Genomic DNA, 25,444 nt, shown 5'->3' with positions numbered 1-25,444 from the left:
TTAACTCTGCTGAGTGCAGAACAATATATGGCCTCATCTAAATCAACTTTGAGAAAAATACCTTCAACACTTGTTTTCCTTGCAGGCTATGCATAAATGCTCCACATTGCCCAGAGCTCTCACAGGTAGCATCCAAACAGCATAGGTGGTGTTGGAGTGCACTCTCCCAGTCCTGCTGGGGACTCTCTGGAAGCAGTGGGAGTCATTGAGGCTATACTGTGTGCCTGTTGGCACACAGTCTGCCTTGGGCTTTGGTTCTGGACCATTGCTGAGGCATCATCAGAGGACAGTGAGGGGAAGGTCTGTCAGACTACGAGGACTTCAGACAGAAGCCGGTTTTCTTTTGGGCAATATGGTTTTGTAGAATAAACATGGCATTGTCTGTAAGGCTTTAATTTTCCACTGTGGTGTAATTTCACGTAATTATGACAAATGCTGAGGAACCTCAGCTTCATCTTAATCAAAATACTGACTTCCAGGCCCTTTCCAGCATACCTGGGCAAACCAGTATCACATCAGAAGAGAATGTACCCACTTCAGACTGGCAGGTCAGAGCAAAGGTTACAAGGGACTTTGTCAGGACATTATCTTGTTGGGATGTCTAGAGAGTGTGAATAGAAGGCAGTGCTGTTTCTGCCACAGACTTTCATTTTGCTACCAACAAAATGTTCCCTTTCCTAAATGAGAGCATGAGCGGGCTTGATCTTGCATTTAAATTTCAGCACAATTGAAGTGCATATATGTGCATCCCTACCACACCTCCACCCACACACAAGATGTACATACACATTGAGAACACAGAGAACCTTCCTGGTGAGTCATGGTTTTTGTGCTGTCTCACAGTTGCCAGCAGCTACATCATCTAATTCCTTTCATCAAGTGCCATCATAAAAGTTTACCATTTTCTTGTAGCTGTGCTCCCTAGGGAGGTAGTTCCAGAGCCTCCCTGCTCTGATGGTTAAAGACTTCCCTCCAGATGCCAGCTTCAAATGATTCATAGGTCAGTTTACATTCTTTGTTTGCAAGCCAAAGTTTCTCTTTAGCCTAAATGGTTCCTGTCCCTTTCTGGTAAGCCCCTGCTCCTTTTTACAGTCTGATTCCTCAAACAAAACCACTCCTGCAGTCACACTGGCTGGCTGGCAAATCTCAGCCTTTCTCAACTCATTTGGAACTTGTTGGCCAGCTTCAGCCAGTGCTGGCAAGGGAGCAGTGGTGAGAAACATAGGCAGTCCTTCCGCACTGAGTGATGGTTGTTGGCAGAATATGAAACAGAGACTCAGCGTTAACATCGTCATTGCGGTAAAGGCAGTGAACTCAGCCCCTCCCCACAATCAGGGACAACAAACAGTTGGCTGGTGTGTATTAGCCTGTTCGCCCAGTCTAGCAGGCCTGGGAGAAAGCTTGGGACAAAATGCTGGCTAGAGGGGATAGGGCTTGCTGAAGTATATAGGATGGATGAATTAAGCAGTTTAAAGCCCTAATCTACAGGAAACAAAGCTCCATTCATTTGTGGAACACTGAGTTATAGAGGACAGTTATGATATAAATATATCCAGGGATACTGACATATCCCAGGAAAGGGTGACACAGATCATCAGGGAAAACCTGAATCAGTGCAGTTCTTCCCTGTGCCAGATGACCAGTAGAATGCATCCACTCAGCTCTCTCCGGCCCTCAGTGTAAGACACAAATGATGCATAGGTCTCCTGCTGGCCCCACTGCACACGGGCACATTTCACCCAGTGAGACGGAGAGGATAATTGAGATGATTGGTTCTCTATATATATGCTAGCCAGGTCCATGGGCCATGAGACTCTTAAACTGTCAGACTTCGGAGTGCAAATCAACCTTTAGGACTTGATCAAAGGCACTGCCTCAACTTTTCACCTTCCTTTGGCTCCATTTTAAGCTACAGGCCCCCAGTCCACAGTGCAGAGGTCTTGCCTGCATCAGCATTTTCAGAGCAAATGAATCCCTTTGGCCATAGCTAAGAGGTGCTGCTGACCCACCACTGAGAGAGATGTGCTCAGAAAGTGCCAGGAAGGCTTTCTGTTTTGCCCAGTTGTGTCTGGCCAGAAGCTCTCTGGGAACCAGATCTGAATGCACATCTGATGTGTGTTTCTGTAATTGATGTGACATGTGTCTTATATAGTACTGGGGTACATTTTTAAACAAACAGTATATTGAGAGAAAGCACAAGCATAAAATTAGAAAGGCATTTGCTTTCATATTTCAGCGTACATTGGTTTACTTGGACAGATAAGCAGATGGGAGGGGGGAAAGACAGAAATCAGTTTGACTATTGAAGATTTTGAAATCCACCAACTGGTGACCTACCAGTTGTGGAATTTGCTGGTGCTGTCATCACTGTTATTGCTGAGCATGCCATCACCACAAATCTTTATCAGTTAAAGCAAGGTTTTTGCTTTAAACTGAAAAGAAAGTTTAAAAGAATCTTAACATTCTAAAGGTTTGATTTAGTTGTTACATGTAATAAGAAGGATCCATGAAACAGCTTGCTGTGAAGAACTTACTCATATTAGCTGCAAAGAGTTACCCTCTGAACATTTCTTCTGAGAATTTACTGGGTTTAAGTTAAGGGTGCACTCCAGATGCTCTGTACCAGAGGATTCAACTCAGTATCTAAATGTGCAGTTATCCCCACTGCAGGAGCCAAAAGCTGCAAAACCTGATGCCCCTGTAAGAGGGCAAATCGTCTTTTCCTAGTCTGGAGAGGTGAGGCACAGAGGGAGTGATTTGTCTCAGATTTATCAGGGAACCTGGGGCAGTTTGGAGACCTGAAGCCAGGAAGCAGAAATTTCATAGGGTTCTACTTCCTCCCACTGACTGCTTCAGCTGTTCTGCTGCTGCTTTGTGCTCCCAAAGTGGTGAGAAGCTGCAGTAAGGAACCCCAGTGTGCATTTCCCTCTGTCTTATCTAGGTACTGGTTAGTCACTGTAGCTTTACCTACAACAGTAGCCAACAGGGCTGTGCTAAGTAGTACGTCAGTGAAGGCTCTGTAAGTGCCATTTAGCAAAATGCATAATTACCCAAATTCTGTGGCTTTCTGTACAGGAAAGAGTGTAAATTCCTATTGTATATTAATACATAAAAATAAAATCCAATGTAACATTTGATTAAAGATTTCATATTTCACCCAGAGAAAGAATATGCTGCACTCTGATGCAAAGAAGGCAGGTGCAACCTTAGAAAGAAACACCTTCTCACACACCTGAAAACTCTATTACTGATGAGCACAACCCCCTGCTCTTGCTCAGAAATAAATCTGAAAATGGTGTTAGTCAGGTGTGCACCCAGCTGTCTCTGCTCACTAGTAATTGCCATCGAGCTGCACATCATTCCCTGGGAGTACAATTATTGGTGGCGCCTAAGTTCTGCTAAGTAGAGAAACTGCTTTGCCATGGGGGTCAAGCATGGGACAGCATGGCCTGCCCTTGACAGAGTTTGCCTCCAGGCACTGTCCTATGCCTGCAATACATTTGTGGCTAAGGTAACATTAAAAATGTGGACTCCTGGCATGTGTAAGGGGGGCTGGCATCATCAAGGGAAAAGCAAATACCTTATCTTGTGTGAAGAGATGAAAAACACAGGGGAGAAGCATAGTGCTGCTAGTACTAGAAAGTAGTTGTGCTCAAATCTGTGGCCAGCATCAGAAATCAAAATGCAGTGATTGCAGCTCTAGGTTTCCAGATGCTGTTGTTTTCTGCCTTGCCCTGTAGTAGATGACAATAAAGAGAGAGAGCAGTAGAGAGCTCTGACTACAGTTTTAAGTAATTTTGTTGCTCCCCTTTCCCGGGACACTGAGGTCTGTTTTATGTATGTAGCTGCTATTACGGCTGTATGGTAGAAGAAGGGTTGGAATACCTCAGGATTTCAGCCTGTGTCTGTGCTGGCTGGATCTGGGATTTCTGCATCAAAGGCTGGAGTGCTGAGCTGTGGGAAGGAGGGTTCCCACCTTCTTGTGGCCAGTTCAGCAGAAATACTGACCATCACTCAATAGAACTTAGGACAGGCAAGCATGGAGTTCGTCAAATTTTTCAGGGAAAAGCCACCTCTCATACCTCGCAGTATAAAACTTTCCCCTTTGTATTTCACCACCACTTTGTGAGGTAGAAAAAGAGCAGCATAATGTATTTACAGATGCTGTGTGAACATACTAAGCACAGAGATTGACGGGATTTACTTTCTCACATTTCAATACAAGTGTCAGAAGAGGGAGTCACCATAGGAGGCAAATTACCCTGGTTTCGTCGTCCTGCACCCTGAGTGTGTGTATGGTATATAGTAAGTTACCTCCAATTCCTTTTAGGTTAGGATTTTAAACAAGAAGATCGATTTTAGTGGTATTCAGTCCCGGTGTGGTTCCAGAGATAACATCAAACATTCTGCAGGGGGAGGAAATGTAAGTAGTACGGACACCCTGTGAACAGGCACTTCCACTGTGGTGACCCACCTCACATAACCAGAACCCTCTGTCTCCCTTCCTTTGAGCACTACTTTCCTTCTTGCTGCTGTTTCACATGTGAGTTTGGTCTGGTAGTCATGTGAGCCCTGTGTGTGCAGTGGAGGCCTCTTGATCTTTCCCTACAGAGCGCAACACATTTTCAGAACTTGGACAGTTAAAGAAAATTATAAAAGAAGGGTTATCTCTAAATGCCCAAGTGAAAGTGCAGTGTGAGCCAAAATGGTTCAGTGCCTTTCTTCCATGGGAGCATCCCAAGAAAGTAATTTCCAGAGACTGCAGCTCACAGTGAGACTCCAGCCTCCCCACTGCGCATTTTCTAGTGCACCAGTCCTTCCTCAGCTAACCTTTCCGTTATGTGCATTCAGCAGAGGGGAAGAAGAAAAATAAAACAGAAGGACAGAGAAAGCTCAGAGAAGAGGGTGTGATCAGCCGGCATGCTGAGTGCTGATGTCACAGCATTATTCGAGTATAAAAAACTGAGGTGGCCCAGGGTTTGACCAGACACCTGTTGGTTTTATCAGGCACACTGGAATACCGTAAGGTGGCTACAACTGTCCTGATGGAAATGATCACCCCTCAGATGGGAAGAGCTGATGGTATGAGCATGTCTGATCGAGACAGGTTCAATACAGCTGCCGGTGCTGGCGTAAGTCACTGGTGGTGTGGTGAGCAAGCCAGTGGCATTGCAGTTACCCTGGAGCTCCTGTCTGGCTTGGAGGGCCATGACCTCTTTGGACCTGCCAGCTCAATGCGTATGGCTGTGGGCCGCATCTTGGAGCTATTTGGGAGTGCAAGCAAGATGGGAGTGTCACTCTGTGGCTGTTCCCAGGCTGAGTTTAGCACAGCCATGGCAAGGTGGCTGGCAGCAGGAGGGAGGGTGCCAGAGCTGCTGCTCTCCAGTGAGCACTGAGCCAGCTGGCTGAACCCCAACCTGCTCAGGTACAGCTGCAGGAGGTACATGTGTAGATTACTCAGACTCTCCATAGTGGATTGACAGGAAATGCATACCATATTTAGATGCAGAAAAATACAAAACAGATGGTGGAGAAAAAAACAGTCACCAAAATATCCTAGTTGCCAGGATGCATAATCAAGACAGAATCAAACAGGATGGGTCCTGCTATGTGCCGGGCTTTGGAGGACCCATTCTGAAAGGAGGAGACTCAGAAACATTTTAGAAAGAACCCACAATATGATCTCCTTTATCCTCCTCTTCGTTTTGCTAATAGTAAAGCTTAACCCAGCTCTGTCATCTCCCTAGGTGGAAAGTTTCCTCCTTTGTGGCATGGTCTGTTTTCTACTAACCATTTCTCCTTTTCCAGTGGTTTGTAGAAGTCTCTCACTCTTTCTCCGCAGGGCTTGGTCTATTTTTTTTTTTTTAATTCTCTTCAGTCCTGTAATTTGTGCATGTGTGCCCTTTTGACAGGTACAGATTGTAACCAAGAAGATCGACTTGAGTCATGTGACTTCCAAGTGTGGCTCGCTGAAGAATATTCACCACAAACCAGGTACTGTAGGAATTTCTGGGTTGTGGGACAAAGCAAAGACCTAATACTGTTACATGAACTCAAAATCATGGATGATACCATTCTCTTTTACAGTCAAAGAGAAAATAAATACTCTTTGGTAATAAAAATACATTAAACTACTTACCTTTATGTCTTTATATATTTAGTTATGAAACCACCTAGCTTAGAGAGGTGATAAATAATGCCAAATGATGGTGTTCTGGCATAATACTGAAATACAGACTGAAGTCAGTGAAATACTTAAGCATGTGCTTAAATCCCATGTGAAAACCAGTGGGCTGCAGCACTTGCTTACAGTTTAAATATATGTTGAACGTTTTATATTTTACTGAACATGCAGAGCATTATTCTGTGCTTCTCCAAGACCATTAGATCTGAACTAAAAGGAAAGTAATGTGAGTGCACTCATGCTTCAGGTCGCACTTTCTCCTGCACCATTTCAGTTTCTTAATCTGTGTTTCCTTTTCCTCTGTAGGAGGTGGGCGTGTGAAAATTGAGAGTGTGAAACTGGATTTCAAAGAAAAAGCTCAGGCTAAAGTTGGTTCACTGGAAAATGCCCACCATGTACCTGGTGGTGGTAACGTCAAGGTAAAGGAACAGCTGTCAGAGAAACTGCTCCCACTGTGCCCCTGGCCCAGTGAAATTACGAGAGCTGTGAATTCAGTAATGGCTTTGAATTGAGTAGGAAACATCTGTCTATCCTCTTTCAAGCACACTCACATACCACTTTGTTTGAAATTTGGAATGACCAATCTTGCATCCACATCTAAGCTGAGAGTGAAATGTCATGTAGTTTGTGCACTGTCTTTTCCCCTAAAGATAATCCTTGTTTGGGACTGTTGGGCAGCACAGGTATGATCTGAGATGAGGACTCCATTGTGAAACAGAAGGAAAACATCCTGAAAGTAAGATCACTCCCACAAACATTTGAAAATACAGATTTTGAAAACAAATCACAGTGCCCATATAATGCTTATGAACTTTGTTCAGCTAGGAACAATGGTACTTCTCATTAAAGCATCCATCAGAGACAAAAATGGTAAGAGAATGTAATGCAGTAAGCCAGTAGCTATTAAACAATGTGAAAAAATGTCCAGTTTCAATTTTCTAAGGAGTGAAGAAACTTCAATCCTTCTAATAGTTTTTAAAAGTAAGCAAAATGATGCCCAAATGATTATTTATAATGAGATAATTTGGTGAATATATAATGTGTGAAATTCTCTACTTTCCTGGAGCAGATTGACAGCCAGAAGCTAAACTTCAGAGAGCATGCTAAGGCCCGTGTTGATCATGGGGCTGAGATCATCACGCAGTCACCGGGCAGGTCCAGCATGGCCTCACCACGCAGACTCAGCAACGTCTCGTCCTCTGGAAGCATCAACCTGCTTGAATCGCCCCAGCTTGCAACCCTCGCTGAAGATGTCACGGCAGCCCTTGCCAAGCAGGGGTTATGAATTTGCTCATTTTGCGTTGTATGAAGTAATAATGTTTAGGCATGAGCTCTTGGCAGGAATGGGCTCAGAGCAGGTGTTACATTCGTTCTTTACCATGTCTAAAACTAAGTTACATCCCAAGACTTGTAGTTACCATACAGTTAAAAAAAACAGAAAAAAAAATTCCATAGATGCAGTAATTGGCCTGACCTCCATTTACAACAGGAAGACACTGGCTTTATATGGATATACAGCAGTATGTTACATTGGACAATTATTGTTGCTCTGCTCTGTCTTGCATGGAGTACTGTACTATGATAAAATGCATTTTTACCTTTCATGTGCCTGAAGGCCATCCACCTATTTCTGAAGAGCCTTGTTAATATCCCAAGTTGCTCATTTCACAATTCTTTTGATAGATGGTGAAATAAAAAAGAAAAGTTGCCCATTGTAAGTTATTGAAGGTTAAATTAGGCAGTTTGCTTAACAGAAGGAAGGGCATATAGGGAAATTCAACTTTTAATTTAAAAAAAAATGTTACTTTGTATAAATGAGTAGAACAAAAGTTGAATTAAGTTATTAACTTTTTTTGAACATGGTTAATTATGTCAGTGTATAGCCGAAAAGCCAATAAATTATTTAACTAATAACTAAAAATACTAGCTGAAAACATTTGAATCATGCTTTGGGAAGTGACGTAAAAAGCTGCTGAAAGCAAGCACTCATACCCCAACAGACTTGTGTCTGATTAGGAAGGTTGGTTAAGCAGCTAGATTTGTGTGCATACCACCAGTTTCACATCCTTTCCATCCGTTTGATACAGTATTATAGATATATATATTTCTCTGTGGCCATTTGTGATACACCCTCCTCATATACTTGAATATTCTACTTCTTTATTCACAGTATCTGTGTCTCTTGCACCCTTTGGTGTTGCAATTTTAGGTATGTAAAAGTAGATGTTAGCAGGGGGGTTTTTCCCTATTCATAAGAATACATTTTAAAAAGATGAAAATTGTAGCATGAAGTTGCTTTCTGTAACAACTAAAAGCCGTGACCCTGTTTTAGTGACAGATTCAAGTCTACTCTGTGATGCTAGAAAAAGGATTCCTTCCCTCTTCCCTTCCCTCCTGCTCTTCACAAAGGAGTGATTTTTGTGGAGTCCAGACATTTGTAAAAGGGTCTCTAAAGATGACTTGAGTTTGGACTATGGATTTTTAAAAAATCTGCAATAGTTTGGTTGGTTCCTTTTTCCTTTCCTTTTTCCTTTCCTTTTTCCTTTCCTTTCCTTTCCTTCCTCTCTCTCATCTTCTTTTTCATTCCCATAGTAAAAATGAATGTTTGATTTATTTTTTTTCTTTTGCTAAAGTTGAAACACAGAAAAATATTAAGATGTTGTTTCCACTCCTTTAGTGATGTCTCACATGTACACTCAGGCACTCAGATAACAGTGATAAACATAGCAGAGATGCCTGTAAATTACAATATGTGAATAAATAAAAGTGAGCTCCCTAGACTTGTTGCCATAGTGATTCACCAATTAAATAGGGTATCTTAAAATCTGAGCAAAGTGGGATTATATTGACTATAAAAAGTATAAGAAAAAAAGTGCATGAAAGATAAAAGGCAGAGATACATGAACAACCGATCTAGTGGAGTTACCTGAGGGAACGCTTGACACTGAGAGAACACTGGTGATGGGGATGATCCTCAGCAGCAGATAAATCACCTGCTGATGCCCTATGTACATGAGACATTAAGAAATGACCAGTTTACATTCTTGCAGCTTGTTTTATCTTTTCCTTTTGAAACCTCGTAACTAAACTTTGCACTGTCAGTTGAGCTACATTTGATGTATGTATTAGGTTAATAATGTGTTTTGGAAACTTCTGAACTGTTCTTTTTTCCTTCTTAAGTTTTACGTGTGCATGTGTGTTGGGGTTTGGTCTGAAAAGACTCACAGAGATTTTTATGTCTGTGGAGATTCTAATAATTAATGGTACAGGATTCCCCATCATTACATTTGGGTAGTAATGCAGTTATTGGACAGTAAATATTCAGTGAACCAAAGTGGGGTTTTGGCTAAGCTGCTACAACAGTACAAACACAAAACAGAGTGGTTAAATCTCTCAAACTTTTAATGAATATGAACTTCTGACAGCCGAACACATGACATTTCAGGTCTGCAAAAAGCTTTTTCACACTATAAAGTACCTAACACTGTTTGTAAGTCCGTTGTTTCATAACAAGGACAGTGAGTTTAGAACCATCCGAAGTGCAATTGGAGGATTCTGATTTCTGCTTTGTATTTGTTAGAGTTTTGCTTAAAGTAATCCTAAGAATTCACATGGAGACAGTGTCAAGTGAGGTGCATTAAAAGCTTCTTTCCATTTTTTCAGAAAAACAACAGACAGAAAGGAAAACCAACAGTATTTGTATCACATTGCTCTGATTATGCTATCAATTAATATAAATTAGCCTTGCAGTGGGTTTTTTTTTCCTATGCCTTTTGCCAGTGTAGGAAAAACATTATTGTATTACTGTACCTCTGCTCTCTGAAGCTGAGCAGTATCTCATGGGAACAGTGTTAACCTGAGACTCAAGTGTTTTTATTCTGCTTTTAGAATTGGTTTATTCTAGAAAATTAAGCTTAGTTAATCCACGTAATTAATCCAAAGTTATAGTGGTGTAACACACCAAGTCATTTATTTCTTGCATTAAAGTGAGCTTTCTTGTCTTGACTGAAGCAAAGACCTTTGTAATCATTATCATCCTTCCATAGAAAGAATCCTAAAATGCTGTGGAGTTAGATGAAAAGAAATTAAGAGTTTTGTGCTTCTAAATAATAATTTAAAAAAACCAAGTTGTGTTACATGACTCTAGATGTTCACTGAAAAGCTCATATTAATCTTAACTTTCTCAAGAAGACTGTTTCTTTTAAAAACAACAGTTTGTAAATACATAATGCCCACTAAAGAAGATAGAGCCAGCTTCCTGGAAACTGCATCTGTTGTGTTTCTTTTCCATAGGCATGTTGAGCCAGCAGGTTTGTTGGGTGCCTGAGACCCAACTCTGTAACAAAGCAGAGATAATCTAGACAAAAGGAATGGTGAAGCCTTGATTGGGTACCTAGGGGAGCACCCCAAATTTAATAATCCATCAGGTTGTAGAGATGAAAGAGTGCTCTGCCTCATCTGCAGAGTTTTGTGTCTATGTAACCACAAGCTGAAAGAAATCGAAGTTGAGCAAATCTCTGTCCAGCAACAGTAAAAGAAAAACTGATAATGATGAGCGGAATTATGAGCCTACAAGGGCAATGTATATTTTCACTGTACAGCAGTAAATGGAATCATTCATTCAGCCTCTGCTACGGTACAGTAGTAACCTCATCATGATTGCTCACACATCTAGGTTTGCCTAAATACATGACTCAAAGGGAGTCAAAAGGCAGCCTTGCGTTGACTACCACATGAGCAGAAGTTTTTTCCATGCTGGACTAAGTACTGTTTGAAACCCAAGTACACATCCCTTCAAAGGCAAAATGCCTTGAAGAGTAGATCACATTTGCTGTGAAAATCAGCGCAGGTAGATTTCTAGCCTAGGTGTCTGTGAGTTCACTCACTAGTCAGATTGCTAAAGCAACTCCCTCTGCAACTCCAGTAATTCCCACTGCAGGAAGGTAAATTAGTTTCACATTGGGAAAAGTCAAGCATATAAAAGCAACTTCAACTTTAGCAAATAGAAAAAGCCAACAAGTAAACATGCTGTATGCTGGGATAGCAAGGAATACAGTCTGCTGTTACAAACCTGTGTTTTTTCTGATAATTCTAGAGCCTGTTACCATAAAAGGCATTTCTTGAATGGCTGGTGGTAGGTAGTTCATGTTTTTCAATCCGATTTGCAATTGTATTTGTTGCTGTATAGTGATTGTTTTGCAAAATAAAGTTGCTTGTCATCTAATTGCATGTGTTAGCTTCCTATGTTTGTGATCCAGCTCCTCCTGAATCCAAGCCTTGTGCAACCAGCACCTGCCAGTACTGCCTTCAGTCTGCCCAGGAGCAGTCACAGTGGATCCAGTTGTACCATTCAGCTAATCTTTTTTACTTTTAAACAAAAGGATTGGTTTTTATGGCTTGTGTTCTCTTCTGCGGGTCAGTATCTCCCTGCTGGGTGCAAATTTCTTCTCAGAGAGGGTAATTAGACATTGGAACTGGTTTCCCCGGGAGGTGGTGGAGTCACTGTCCCTGAAGGTGTTTTAAGGACAGCCTGGATGTGGCACTTGGTGCCATGGTCTGGTTGACAAGCTGGTGGAAGTTCATAGGTTGCATTCGATGATCTCAGAGGTCTCAAGATGATCTTCCAACCAAATTGCCCCTGTGATTCTGTGGATGGCAAGTCCCTGCCTGGGGGCGCCGTGTAGCAGCACCCTGCACGGAGCAGTGGAGCCCGGGCACAGTGACCCCTCAGCACGGCGAAGCGTGGCCTCATGCTGGCCCTTGGGGCCCCGGGAAACGGCAGCCCTGGGCTGTGAATGTGGCACAGCCACCTCCGCCCACCCTCCCCGCAGATTCCTGTTGGCCTGCAGCCGTCTGGACACAGCGGGGGCGCATGGATGGTACTGGGGTAGTGAAGGTAACAGGAGTTGGGCTGTGGGCGTGAGCCTTTGGGGCAGTCTTTAACAAGGAAACAGCGTGGACTTTGAGGGATGCTTGGAGTGTGTCATTATGGATTCATGGTGGATGCTCAGTCCCAGCCTGAGCTCAAGTCAAGGGGAGCACTGTGCTGCAGGTGGAACAGAGAAATAATAGATCGGTTTGGAAGGGACTGTTTGGAAGGGACCTGAAAGCTTATCTCGTTTCACCCCCTGCCATGGGCAGGGACACCTTACACTTAACCAGGTTCCACTAAGTCTTGTCCAGCCTGGCCTTGAACACTCCAGGGATGGGGCAGCCACCGCTTCTCTGGGCAGCATTCTACTGAGAGTACTGCTGTATACAACGTACTACTGAGAGTACTGCTGCTACTCTGGGCAACAAACACTGCAGAGAATGTTTGTGTGCTGGCACAGCCTACCCCTGTGTGCCTGGTGCCTGCTCAGCACAGGGCGTTGTGTAGGAGGGAAATACAACTGAGTGCCTTAAGTATCCCAAACCTTGAGCAAGCTGGACTTCACACATAATGCTGCAATATTCCTAAGTAAATGGTGTCAAACGACCTAGAGGAATAATTAAGTGCCATTAATTATCCAATAGAAGCACCCTCCTAAGCATGCTTAGGTAACAAGGCAGAACTAATGCATCATCTATCTGTGGAAAGGGAAAGGATTAAGAAGTTAAGAACAAAAGGGTAAATCGTGATTTAAGTATTCACAGCTAGAACAATGCTTGAGGACAGGTAAGAACCGGTTTCTCCCTTTCAAAGTGAACAGTGATATTTTTGTGATTGTTGAATCTCATTAGCAGCATGTGGTAGGTGATCTATTTTATAATTCACTAGCAGATTGTGGTGTTGGAACACTGAGATGAGTACAACTTGTGAACAAAATCTTGATTAACACTTGTTATTGAAAGCGAGGGAGGCCCAGGAATCCTGCTACAATGTTTGTTAGATGTACAGAGGATCTGTCCATCCTGTGCCTGTCTCAGCTCATGGGGTGTTCCTTGCATTGTACAGGAAGATGGTAGAAAGTGAGTTAGAGACATCGATAAGAGGCAGAAGGCCTTCCACCTAGAGGTGTTTGGCCATGCAGAAGTCCCAGCTGCTGGGACTAAAAGACAGTGTGGCCCTGGTGGAGGGGTTCCCAAACCTGATTTTGTGTGAGCACCCTTGTTCTGGATGGAGAAGCATGTCGGGGAGGTAGTGATATGTGGAAAAGACTCCACTACTGGAATAAGTAGTAAAGTAGCTATGTTTATTCCAGCCCTGGGATGCATGGGGAATAGTTCCTCCAAAGTCATGCGTGCAGACAGCTGCATTCAGCTTGGTATTTATTGGGTTACAAGTTCCATATTCATTGAGTTTAATACGCGCATACATATTCATTGCCTAGCCCCGCCTAGCCTCGCCTCGTGTTAGATGAGCCCAAAAGTCATTTACATCCATGTTGCGCTTGCACAGTGTTGTCTGGTGGTCGTGGTCAGGGGTTGCTGAAATAGGGTAAGGGTCTTCCTCAGATGAAGTAAAGGGTCTTCCTCATTCTGAACTTTTCACCTTGCTTCCCTGCGCATGTTCTTTCTGGCCCAAGTCTAAACTTCAAGACTGGTTTAAGTCAGTTTTAGGTTTGAAAACAGGATCTTTGGTCAAGATTCCTTCCCTTTATCAATAGTCTTATATCTTCTCATCCTGCTTTGGTAGGCACAGTAACTGTTGAGCAAGCTGTATGCATTGCTTTTAACAAACAACTTCTTAGCAAATCATTTAACCTCTGCTTCCCCATCCCCCCCCGATTCCGTCCCCCCTCTTCTATAGAGTTAGTAAATTCTTTTACTAATACACAAATTCTTTTTCTAATAATCTTTTATATAAGTATCCCTTAATGCTTTTCCATATGAATTTGACAAAGTAGTTAAAACTTATAACTTCTTTAGTACTCTATAGTTCCAAATAAGCAACGTGATTGACGGCACAAGGCAACCAAGGTTACTAAGACAATTAGGTACTAACCAAGGTTAATAAGACAATTATGGGGTGACGTAATGTATTTAGGATAGCAGTTGCAGTAGGTGACCACCCGAAAAGCACATCCCACCAGTTATGACTTGCATCTTGTTTTACTCTTTGCAAGATTCTGCTGATTTCTTGTGTGTCATGATGGATGGTGACTAAGGTCTTTTTCCAGTTCTTTCGGATTTCTTTTAAAATCTCCATTAGGTCCTGATGTTTCACTAATTGCTTTACTAATGTGAGGTCCATCCCAATAGGTGTGGGTAGCAATTTATGGTATATGGTGTAGTTAGACCTTATCAATTGATGAGACACAACCGGTGCTAAATACAAAAAGTCACACCCAACAATCTTGGTAAACTTACTAATACAAAAATTAGAGTGATTCCTGGCAGCTATATTTATATTTCTGTCATCTGTCATCATAAAAGTGCAGACAGTTTTTAAGCACACACAGCCTTGGCCAATATATACGAGTACAGTTTTCAGTGTGGTGTTTGGGTGGACCTCAAAGTGACAAATGCCTTGTTCTACGTCAAGACATATGTCTTTAGCATTGTGTACTACTTTCACAGATAAATCCTTGTTGTTCCCATGTGATGCAAGATTCTAAATTTACTGTTTGCCATTTTCCTTCTACCATCCGAGCTCATACTCTATGTTCAGAGGGGTAAAAAATTGTTCCTTCATAGTTTAGTCCCAATGCAACAATAGGATGAATTACATAAACTGTGGCATTACGTATAGTAAGCGCAAAGGCAGTAGCTTATGTTAGTCTGGGTCATAAGTGAAATTTACCAAGGTCCACCAGGATTGGAGCTGTCTTTCTAACTTAGTAGCATTATTCCAAACAGCTCCTCAGATTTCAATAGGGAAAACGCCTTCATTTCCTTTTCTTATAATTAAGGAAGCTGTGGACTGCATCCATAATTGAGCTTGTATGCAGCTAAGGGCTAATGAGACATTGTCCTGAGCTGTGCCAAGTGTGTTTAATATCAGTCTGTGGTCCAGGTCGCTGGTATTTGCGAGGTCTGGGAGTATTTTTGAGACTTGCCACTGGCTGTTTCCTAATGCTAATAGGGAGGATTGTAGGGGCTGTTTTAATTTGGTCAGGTCACTGGTTGCCATGGCCAATTTATTCATCAGTATCTCTGAATCAATTCCGTTTAGGGCCCCAGTCCTGTTCCCAGCATGTCAGTCATGTCTCTCCGCATTCTGCCTTTGAGGGGTGTTTGCTTTTGCAGCCAGGCTGTCCACCCTTCAAAGGATGTTTGTATTAAAGGGGAGCAGGCTGGTTGGATCTCAGAAACGTTAATTTGCATTAGTAGTTCTACGTGCTTAAGAGACCACTCTGGATTAAACAGCAGTAATTGCTGGCCTGTGTTCCTCACTACATAGAGGCCAATCTCATAATCTTTGGTTCAGGCTTAAGTGGCGTGACCTGGGTTTGGATTCAATTACCAGTATAGGTTGTGGTAGGCCTAGCCATGGTATTTATCTGGAATTTGAATGAGAGCCCATTATTGTCCTGGGCCCAAAGACAAACCACTTCAACCGTCTGTACTAATGTAAAATTATACCAACAATCTACTTCACTTGAATGACTACAGATTTCATTACGTTTGTCTGTAGGAGTAGTTGAAACACTAATTTGGGTTGCTTTTTTATGAGTAGTTCCATTAATCATTCAGCCTCCTATTTTGATTTCTTCTCCTGCAGTTCCCTGAAGCTGCCAAGGTTTTTGTTTTTCCCATTCTTGCTTTGTATACACTTGGTTTCCATGCATGACCACAGTCAGCAGGTTTAAAGCCTTTAAATCAGAATATTTCCCCATGAGTCCAGTAAACCGCATAAAGGCTTGGGACCATATGTCTTCTCTCCTATGAATAACTTCCCAACTGGAAGCTACAATTATGACTGTGAAAAAAACAATTTTCTGGGTTATACTTGCATGCCCCCTAACATTTTCATTTTGTTCAGGTAAACTTCAATTTCAGTTCATCATCACCAGGGGTCACTTTCCAAGGGGCCTCTGGAGCCTTCTTTACCTGAGTATGGTGAATCCAGGCACTCTGTTGTCTGATCTTAATCATGGTGTGATTGGTGAGAAGCACCTGGAATGGTCCTTCCCACTGTGGTTCCAGAGTGTTTTCTATAAGAGACTTAACATATACATAATCTCCAGGCTGAATGTCATGTACAGGACCATCCAAGCCTCGACTTCAGGTTCCAGCCATACGTTTATACATTTTTCAATTTCTCTAAGCTGTTTGTCTAAAGCAATCATATAGGTGGTTAACATCTCCTCCCCAATTTGGGTAGATATTCCTTTCTGTACCCCGTATGGTCTCCCATAAAGTATTTCAAAGGGACTTAGCTTTTCTTTAATTCTGGGCTTGGTCCAAATTCGTAACAATGCAAGTGGAAGAGATTGGGGCCAGGGTAGCTTAGCTTCTTGCTCTAGTCTCACAATTTGCTGTTTAATCAAATGATTCATTTTCTCTACTTGACCATTTGACTGGGGGTGGTATGGAGTATGGAGTTCCCAGTCTATGCCTAATTTGTTGTACCACCCTTGAAATAAAATGTGGTCCCCTATCTGAGGACATTGTGGCTGGAACTCAGAATCGCGGTATTATTTCTTGTAGTAATACTTTGGTTACTTCTCGAGCCTTAGCAGTTCTAGTAGGAAAAGCTTCTGGCCATCCTGAAAAAGTATCTGTCAGCACTAGTAAATATCAATACCCCCCTTTTCTTGGAAATTCTGTAAAATCAATTTGCCACTGCTGTCCAGGCCCATGGCCCCTTCCAATTTGACCCATTTTTGGTTTGGGGGTACTTTTGAGATTTGTCTGGAGGCAAAGGTTACACTGTCGGGTTACCTGCACAATGGTTTTGTATAAATTTCTAGCAATCATTTTCCCAATTAGGTAGTTATATAAGGTATTTGTTCCCCAATGCATTTTCTGGTGCTCTTTTCTAAGTAGTGACCATAGCAAATGGGAGGGAAAAGCCAATTCTCTTTCTGCAGTGATAGCCCATCCCTCTTGGTTAAATGTTCCCCCTTCATCTTTAATCAATTTCTTGTCCTTTTTGTTGTATGTTGGCTTACCTTCTAGGCAAAGTTGTCCATCTGGGATCAAGGCTCCAGTTGTTGTTACCTCACCTTTTCTGCTTCTTTTGCCTCTCTGTCTGCCAGTTCATTTCCTTCTTCCAATTCTGAGCTCACCTTTTGATGTGCCCTTATGTGCATGATTGCTACCTTCTCAGGTAGCTGAACTGCTTCCAACAATCACATTATTTCTTGTGCATGTTTGATGCTCTTTCCCTGTGAATTTAACAGTCTTCTTTTTTTCCAAATGGCACTGTGTGCGTGTACAACTCCAAATGCATACCTTGAGTCTGTATAGATGTTTATTTTCTTTCCTTTTGCCATCTCTAAGGCACGGGTTAGGGCGATTATTTCAGCCTTTTGTGCACAGGTGTTTGTTGGCAGGGGTCCAGATTCTATCACCTCCTGGCAGGTGGTAACTGCGTACCCAGCATGCCACTTTCCACTGATGACGTAGCTGCTCCCATCAGTAAACCAGGTCTCTGCATCTTCTAAAGGGGTATCCTTTACATCCGGGTGGCTGGAGTAGGTGGCTTCGATAGTTTCCAGGCAATCATGGCGTACCGGTTCCCCTTGATTTCCACTAAGAAAGGAGGCTGGGTTGACAATGTTAGTTACCACTATTTCTACATCATCTTGTTCCACCATGATGGCTTGATATTTCAGGAACCTTTGTGGGGAGAGCCAGTGCCCGCCTTTCACTTCCAGCACTGCGGACACTCTGTGGGACATCAGCACAGTCATTTTCTGACCCAAGGTGAACTTGTGTGCTTCTTGGATGTTTAGCACGACTGCTGCAATGGCTCTGAGGCATCCAGGCCATCCTTTGGCTGCTGCATCTAGCTGCTTACAGAAGTAGGCAACTGCCCATCAGTAGGGGCCCAGGTCCTGTGCTAGTATTCCCAGGGCCATCCCTTGTTTCTCATGGGAAAATAGAAAGAATGGTTTACTCACGTCTGGAAGTCCTAGAGCTGGAGCTGACATGAGGGCATTCTTTAGCTGATTGAAGGCCCATGTAGCCTCCTTTGTCCACTGGAGATCTCTGCTTTCCTTTGTAATGAGCTCATATAGTGGTTTCACAAGCAGCCCATAATTGTAAATCCACAATCTGCACCATCCTGTCATCCCCAGAAAAGTCCGTAACTCCTTCACTGTGTGGGGTTTCGGGGTTTGGCATATCGCTTCTTTGCAATCTTTGCGCCACAGTTCGCTGTCCAGCACTGACTTCATAGCCCAGATAGATCACTTTCTGTCTCACCACTTGAGCCTTTTTCTTAGATACCCTGTACCCTTAGAATCCCAAAAAGTTTAAGAGGCTTACTGTCCAGGCTACGCAAGCTTCCTCTCTTTGGGTAGCTATTAAAAGGTCATCGATGTACTGCAATAGCTTCCCTTCTCCTGGTGGGGCTTCCCAGGACTCTACGTCTTCTGCAAGTTGTTCTCCAAACAGGGTGGGACTGTTCTTAAATCCTTGAGGCAACACGGTCCATGTGAGCTGGGTTTTGCACCCACTCTTAGGGCTTTCCCATTCGAATGCAAAAATTTTCTGGCTGACTTCATGGAGAGGGAGGCAAAAGAAAGCATCCTTTAAATCTAAAACGGTAAACCAAGTTAGCTCTGGTGTTAAGCATGTTAACAGAGTGTAAGGATTCACTACCACAGGACAGAGATCTTCAGTTATCTTGTTAACAGCCCGCAAATCCTGTACCACCCGGTAAGACCCATCAGATTTAAGGACAGGAAGGATAGGAGTGTTAAAATCAGACTGGCACTCTTTTAACAGTCCTAACTGTAAGAATTTTTCAATTTCTGGGCTAATTCCTTCTCTGTCTTCCTTTTTGAGGGGGTACTGTTTAATTCTAACTGGTTGTTTTCCCTCTTTGAGTTTGATCTGTATTGGGGTTGCTTTTTTGGCTCCCCCAGGTACATCTGTGGCCCAGACTCCTGGGAATACTTGACTTGTTATCTGTTCTCTAATTTCCTCTGCAGAGCCTTTAGTTGTTAATATTAGGCTCAGTATTTCCACATACTGTTGGTCATTTACCTCCAGAATAATTTCCCCATTCCTAAATGTAATGGTTGCTTGTAATTGTTCCAATAGATCTCTTCCTAAAAGTGCTTTTAGAGAATTGGGTAAATATAAAAACTTGTGAATACCCCTTTGTTTCCCAATTTTATATTGCAATGGCTTGCAAAAATATGCTTTTTCAGATTGACCAGTTGCTCTTTGTACCACAATGTATTCATCCCCCACAGGCATTAAAGTTTTATTTAAAATCGAATATGCTGCCCCCGTATCAACCAAAAATTCTATTTCTTTTTCCTTTTCCCCTAGCTTCATTATAACCAGTGGATCTGCTAGGGTAGAATCCCCCGGTCCTCTTCAATCTGCTTTCACATGTGCAACCACCCTCCATCTTTCTTGGTCTCCTCTGTTCTGGCGGTCTTCTTGTCTTCCTTCTGGGCACTCGTTTTTCCAATGACTGAACTTTCTGCAAAACGCGCATTGATCTTTACCTAGCCAGGTGGGCCCTGTCTGGGAGGTCCTTGTCTGGAGGGTCTCTGTCTAGGTTTTTCCCTATTTCCTTCCCTTACTACTGCTACTAATTTCTTCATCCCTTGCTTGCAACTTTCTTCTCAATTACTGAGTACCCTCCAAGCTGCATCTAATAGAGTTTCCCGGTTCCTCCCCTCTGGTCCCTGAAGTTTTTGCAATTTACGTCTGATATCTCCCGTGGATTGTCCAAGAAACAAGGATACAAGCTGTTGTACCCCTACCTCGGTCTCAGGATCCAGCGATGTATTGCAGCACATTGCGTCCCTCAGACGATCCAGGAATTTGGATGGTGACTCGGAAGGACCCTGTTTCACTGCATACAAAGCTGACCAATTTAGGAGTTTGGGAATGGCCCTTTCCACCCCCTTTGCTATCCATTCTTAATAACCTTTTAATTTCTCTAATTCAGCTGTTCTATTTGGACTCCAGCGTGGTTCCTGGAGCGGGAAGTAATCTTTTACATCTAATTGTGTTTTGTAATAATCCTCTGCCAAATCTCTTGCTGTTTTCAAAACTAACTGCTTCTCTGTGTCTGTTAGTCCACCCAATAGTAATTGTATATCAGCCCAGTCTGGATTATGCTGTTTTATTATGAGTTGCAAGCATTCAGCAGTACCTGCTGGATCACTTCAGTAATTTTTGGCAATGTTATACCATGCATCTAGGTCAGCAGTAGAGAAAGGTACTCTAATCAACATTGTATTCCCATCAGGTGCCACTGCTTCTCTCAGGGGCACCATCAGTACCTGCTTCCTGGTTCGGGACGAGACAGGACTGCCCAGGGGAGAGGGGGTTGGCGTTGGTGTTCCTTCCGAGTCTGCGTCCTCTTCCCGTCTCCTAAGGGGAGGCTTAAGCAAATCGGTTAGTTCGTCATCGTCTTGTCCCTGAGCCGCTGCCTGATAGACTTTGTCTGACCTTGTACATCTCTGACCTATACTGCACGACGAACACCACCACTTAATTCTTCCTCAGCCTTTTTTATTTTCTTTTTCAAGAGCTAACACCATAGGATAACTGCAGAGTTTAATTCCACAATCTCTCTGCCATTCAGGGTGATTTTGGAGAGAGAAAAATGAGTCAGCGTAGGAAACCTTTTGCCATTTGCCTTCCCGTCTCAAAAACAGCATTAACTGTAGCAAGGTATTATAATCTAAAGTTCCATTAGGTGGCCACTTTGCTCCCTCTTCTAATTTATACGGTGGCCACCATTGGGTGCAATATTTTACAAGGGTTCTTTTATTTTCTGTGCCTCCAGTTCCTACTATCTCTTTCCAATGATGTGCCAAAACACAGCCAAGCAGGCTGGCTCTAGAGATTTCCTTACTCTGTCCAGTTCCCATCCTCTTCAGAGTTCGAGTTCACTCAAATACTGTGCCACCCACTCTGGGTCACCCATATAGTGTGTAAGCCACCCTTTATAAATTCTCTTATGCTTTCTGCCAGGCCTGCTGTGCTGCCACTTAAAATCTTCTTCAAAAGCCTTTACTACTTCCTCCCAATCCTTTTCTAGCACACTACTATTTTCAGGAACGTGATGCTCTTTGCCACACAAAAGTTTTAAAACAAAATGTTCCTTGCTTTCCCAGCACTCCAGGCACAGATCTCTGCCTGCTAAATAAATAGAATCGTAATAACTCCAACTTCCACAAAATCCGCAGTGAGCTAAAATCCACAGCCGGTGTGGGGCTGGAGTCTTCTTATACCCACACACAAAGCAAGGAATTCCTTCTATCACTCGTGCAGGTAGGACAAATAAACAGAAAGAGTCGGGGGCTATACTCCTACCATATAACTGTTGAGGGATAGAGGAGGATAACGACCTCCCTCCCTGCTTAGCCACTGTTGTTTCTATCTCCTTCTCCTAGTTTTATCTTGCTTCCACCCAAACCTTTCTTCACACTCTCTCACAGTTCTTTCCCAGTTTTCTTCCCGAGCCTCCCAAACCTCAGGTACCAAATGCGACTTCCCGCACTCAAACTTTAAAATCTCAGGCTCAAAATCAACTTCTCTAGAGTGCCTCTGATAACACTGAGAGCATAAACTCTGCCGCCTGGCAGAAGAGCAGTACCACCTCTTCTTACAAATTTTACACTGTATTAGTACCCACTCAACATGCCACCCTCTCGCTGAACGAAAAATTCTAATGCATCCACAAAAACAAGTTATTCCATGTATTCTTTCAAAACCTAAATCCTCTGCCGCTAGTTGTTCCCAGTCTAAAGCTATTAATCTTCCTGCAGAGGTTCTGTATATTCCCTCTAAAGGAATTCATTCGCCTCTTCTCTCTATCCAATGTTCTATCAGATTTACAAATTCCCAAGAATCAAGACCAAACCACTGAGGGGAGGGGTTTTTCTAACCTATCGCCTAGCTATGATTCTAATTCTATTAGCACCAAAAATCAATAATCTAGCACTGCTCCAAACAAATGCCTCAATACAACACACTCAAACAACACGTCAACATACACATCTCTGATCTACAAACAAATAGGCGAGCTAATCCACAGCCACATATACATAAAAGCAGTCCAACAACAACCAATATCCACACAGACATATAAGCAACCCAAAAACATTCAAACCAGCTACTAGTAGCCAAAATATTCATAACACTAACTTCTAATAACTTCAGGGTCCCACTTATATTTTCCCCAATACAATCATCAACAAGTTCTGGCGGAAACCCCCCCAGAATCACCCGATCCATTCTCAGGATCATTAGCAGCCGCTCTATCAGTCAGTGACTCCCCCCTGCCGGCTCCCATAACCGTGTGCTTGCAAGCTCCACCTTTACCCACACAGGGACTATGTTGTGCGCCAGACGTCTCTGCGCGGTTTACCAGCAGCCCTGGCCACGTGTTCGACTTACAGGCACCCTAAATCCAGAACAAACCATTTTATCCGCAGTCCCAGCAGGTTGTTGTCTGCCCCCGCAGTGAGTGAGCTGAGAGGCAGAGTTCTTCCAGGAAAAGCCCTGGGGCGCGCCTAGGACGTCTGCTCCTCAGCCGATCCTGCAACTAGACAGAGTTTCTCCTGCCGGCTCGCCAAAATTATATACAGAAAAGACTCCACTACTGGAATAAGTAGTAAAGTAGCTATGTTTATTCCAGCCCTGGGACGCATGGGGAATAGTTCCTCCAAAGTCACGCGTGCCAACAGCTGCATTCAGCTTGGTATATATCGGGTTACAAGTTCCATATTCATTAAGTTTCTCAATACGCGCATACGTATTCATTACCTAGCCCCGCCTAGCCTCGCCTCGTGTTACGATGAGCCCAAAAGTCGTTTACATCCATGTTGCGCTTGCACAGTGTTGTCTGGTGGTCGTGGGCAGGGGTTGCTGAAATAGGGTAAGGGTCTTCCTCATTCTGAACTTTTCACCTTGCTTCCCTGCGCATGTTCTTTATGTCCCTGGCCCAAGCCTAAACTTCAAGTTAGTTTTAGGTTTGAAAACAGGATCTTTGGTCAAGGTTCCTTCCCTTTATCAATAGTCTTATATCTTCTCATCCTGCTTTGGTAGGCACAGTAACTGTTGAGCAAGCTGTATGCATTACTTTTAACAAACAACTTCTTAGCAAATCATTTAACCTCTGCTTCCCCATCCCCCCCCGATTCAGTTGTGCTCAGCTCTCTCTGAGCAACAGAGAGAAAGGCATGTTTGGTAACTTAGTGGAATAAGAGATTCACACTTCCACACTCTAGAAAGAAGGTAAAAAAGCTTGGATGGGGTGGGGTTTGAGGGTGTTGGGGTCACTGAGCCAGCAGCTGTGATGGCTGAGGGGCCAGGGAGCCCCAAAATAGCAAAGGCCTGCTGGTGGAAAAACTCAGAGGTTTGAAATATCCTTCTTACTTCTCTAAAGAAAGGAAAAGCCTCTCCCACAATGCCTTGTGAATGAATTGTAACCCTACACACCCCAGACTCTGTTTAAAGGAAAACTACAACTCCCAGCTGCCTGTGCGGCTGCATGATTGACCTGGTCCCTGCTTCGCCCCTTCCCTCTCCTCATTGGTTCCCTTCCCTAGTCTCGCCTTTGTACTGCCCCCATACCCTCAGCTCATTGGCTGCAATGCTCTGCCCGGGCTGAGTACAAAATGCTGGATCTCGCGCTGCTTGCTCTCTTTCTTTCTGGCTTCCCTCTGTGGAGGAAGGAATAAACCTCGAACGTGGAATTTGCCATGCGGAGAGCCCTCCTGACTCTTTATCTCTGGTAATATTGAGCTGTCTGGCTTGAGTGTGTGTCTGCGTGTGTGATATCTGCACCTAAACAGCTGCGCAAGGGGAAGGGAGAAGCTAGCTAGCATGCTACACAGCCACACCTGAAGCAAACTCTTGCCAGAGACGCTTCAGGGGAAAAAGCAGTGAACTCCAACCGAACACCACCACACCATGAGGGGAGGAGGTTTGTTGCCTTCTTTTCTCCAAAAGAAGCAAAAGTTTTTCAGCTACTATCAGAGCAGTTAAATCCCAGAGCATGGAGAGTCCTGAGCCAAGGGATGATACCCTGACAGTGAAAGCTGTATTTTTTTTTTCTTTTCCCCCAGTCTTGTCTAGATAACCCCAACATGTCATCTCCAGGATTTTGTTCCCTCCCATCCTGTCTTACCTAGCTGTGCCTGTTGTGTACTTAATTGAAGTTAAATGTCTATGTGAATATGATTTGTTGCTTGAACATTATGCAAAACCAGTAATTTACTGCATAAGGTGTGGAGGGTCTGTCCTTCTGCTCTGTTTTGAAATAGAATTCTCATGTGCATGAGTGCTGTGCCACTCTACTCGTTCCAGCTAAATGTGGCCCAGGGTTTAAATATCTAACTGTTCTTGTGGAATCTGATCCAGCTGAACTGCAGTCCACTCCTGCCCGAATTCATGCAGCAAGAGCAGCAAAATTTGTAATTTTAGGGGATCCCTGCAGTTTTAGGGACTATTTATCCTTGTTTCTGAACACAGTTGTGTTGTGTTTGAGCAGGGCTAGCTAGAAGAGCTGTGAAGGAGATTTCTGAAGAACCTTAGTTGAAATGTTTTCATGCTGTTTAAAAGCCCTTAAAGAAAAGAACAGGGCTTCTCTAAATTTTTATATAGCTTCTACCCGTCAGACCCATATGGGAAAAGGTAGAATGAGTGACATCCATCAGTGCTAATCTTCTGTGACTGGTTGTCCCAAGAGAGAAAGGGTTTTTCTTTATGACAGGTCTGTTCAGCCAGGACAGAAGCCTGCTGGCAGCCAGTGGAAGAGTAAGACCTCGAGGGTGTGGCAATGTTTTTTTTCCTGCTCTGGGATCTACATTTAGGAATTGTTTGCAGCTTTGCTCTTGGAAAGGCTGGTGCACAACAGAATGGCTTGACATACTCTTGAGAGCCCGGAGTCTGCACATAAATAAGATGTGAAATCTTAGGAGTGTGTATGGCAGGGATTGATTGAGGGTGGGAACTTGGAGAGCATAACCATGGAAACAAGTGCAAGGCAGGGAGGTTTGAGCAGTTCCCTGCTCTGAGCACTGTGTATAAAGTGTGGAGGCTTCATACTCAGGTTCTGCTCTGTGTCCCCACTCTGTGCTATGCTGTCAGCCTTGACTGTTACTGGATCAAGACTAAATCCTACTGTGGTTGATGCTGTGAAGATTTTTGCCTTTTCTTTTATACCCCTGTTATACCTTTTTACAG

The 25,444-nt window shown here is 43.3% G+C and overlaps 2 protein-coding genes across 52 annotated transcripts in view; both read left to right on the top strand.

Annotated features, from left to right (window-relative positions):
- The window catches only part of MAP2 (microtubule associated protein 2), a 245,487-nt gene extending 234,079 nt beyond the window's left edge, over positions 1 to 11,408 (top strand). For 34 of the 50 annotated variants that reach the window (XM_042021393.1, XM_042021398.1, XM_042021397.1 and 31 more), the window contains 4 exons: positions 4,331 to 4,423; positions 5,913 to 5,994; positions 6,491 to 6,603; positions 7,254 to 11,408. In XM_042021393.1, the coding sequence (XP_041877327.1) occupies positions 4,331 to 4,423; positions 5,913 to 5,994; positions 6,491 to 6,603; positions 7,254 to 7,469 (504 nt within the window). In that variant the 3' untranslated portion in view covers positions 7,470 to 11,408. The remainder of the gene's footprint in view (positions 1 to 4,330; positions 4,424 to 5,912; positions 5,995 to 6,490; positions 6,604 to 7,253) is intronic. The other 16 variants (XM_042021441.1, XM_042021427.1, XM_042021426.1 and 13 more) reach the window with 1 other exon arrangement.
- A 12,513-nt stretch (positions 11,409 to 23,921) lies between these two features.
- The window catches only part of LOC121661329 (protein unc-80 homolog), a 146,427-nt gene continuing 144,904 nt past the window's right edge, over positions 23,922 to 25,444 (top strand). The window contains exon 1 of one of the 2 annotated variants that reach the window (XM_042021374.1): positions 23,922 to 23,990. In XM_042021374.1, the coding sequence (XP_041877308.1) occupies positions 23,959 to 23,990 (32 nt within the window). In that variant the 5' untranslated portion in view covers positions 23,922 to 23,958. The remainder of the gene's footprint in view (positions 23,991 to 25,444) is intronic. The other variant, XM_042021382.1, reaches the window with a different exon arrangement.

Source organism: Corvus kubaryi, unplaced genomic scaffold (genome assembly GCF_017639235.1).
Source record: "Corvus kubaryi isolate FWS band 111438036 unplaced genomic scaffold, C.kubaryi_AGA036_p1.0 37142, whole genome shotgun sequence".
Taxonomy (NCBI): Eukaryota; Metazoa; Chordata; class Aves; order Passeriformes; family Corvidae; genus Corvus; species Corvus kubaryi.
Note: the sequence above shows the minus strand (reverse complement) of the source record. Positions and strands in the feature narration are given on the sequence as shown.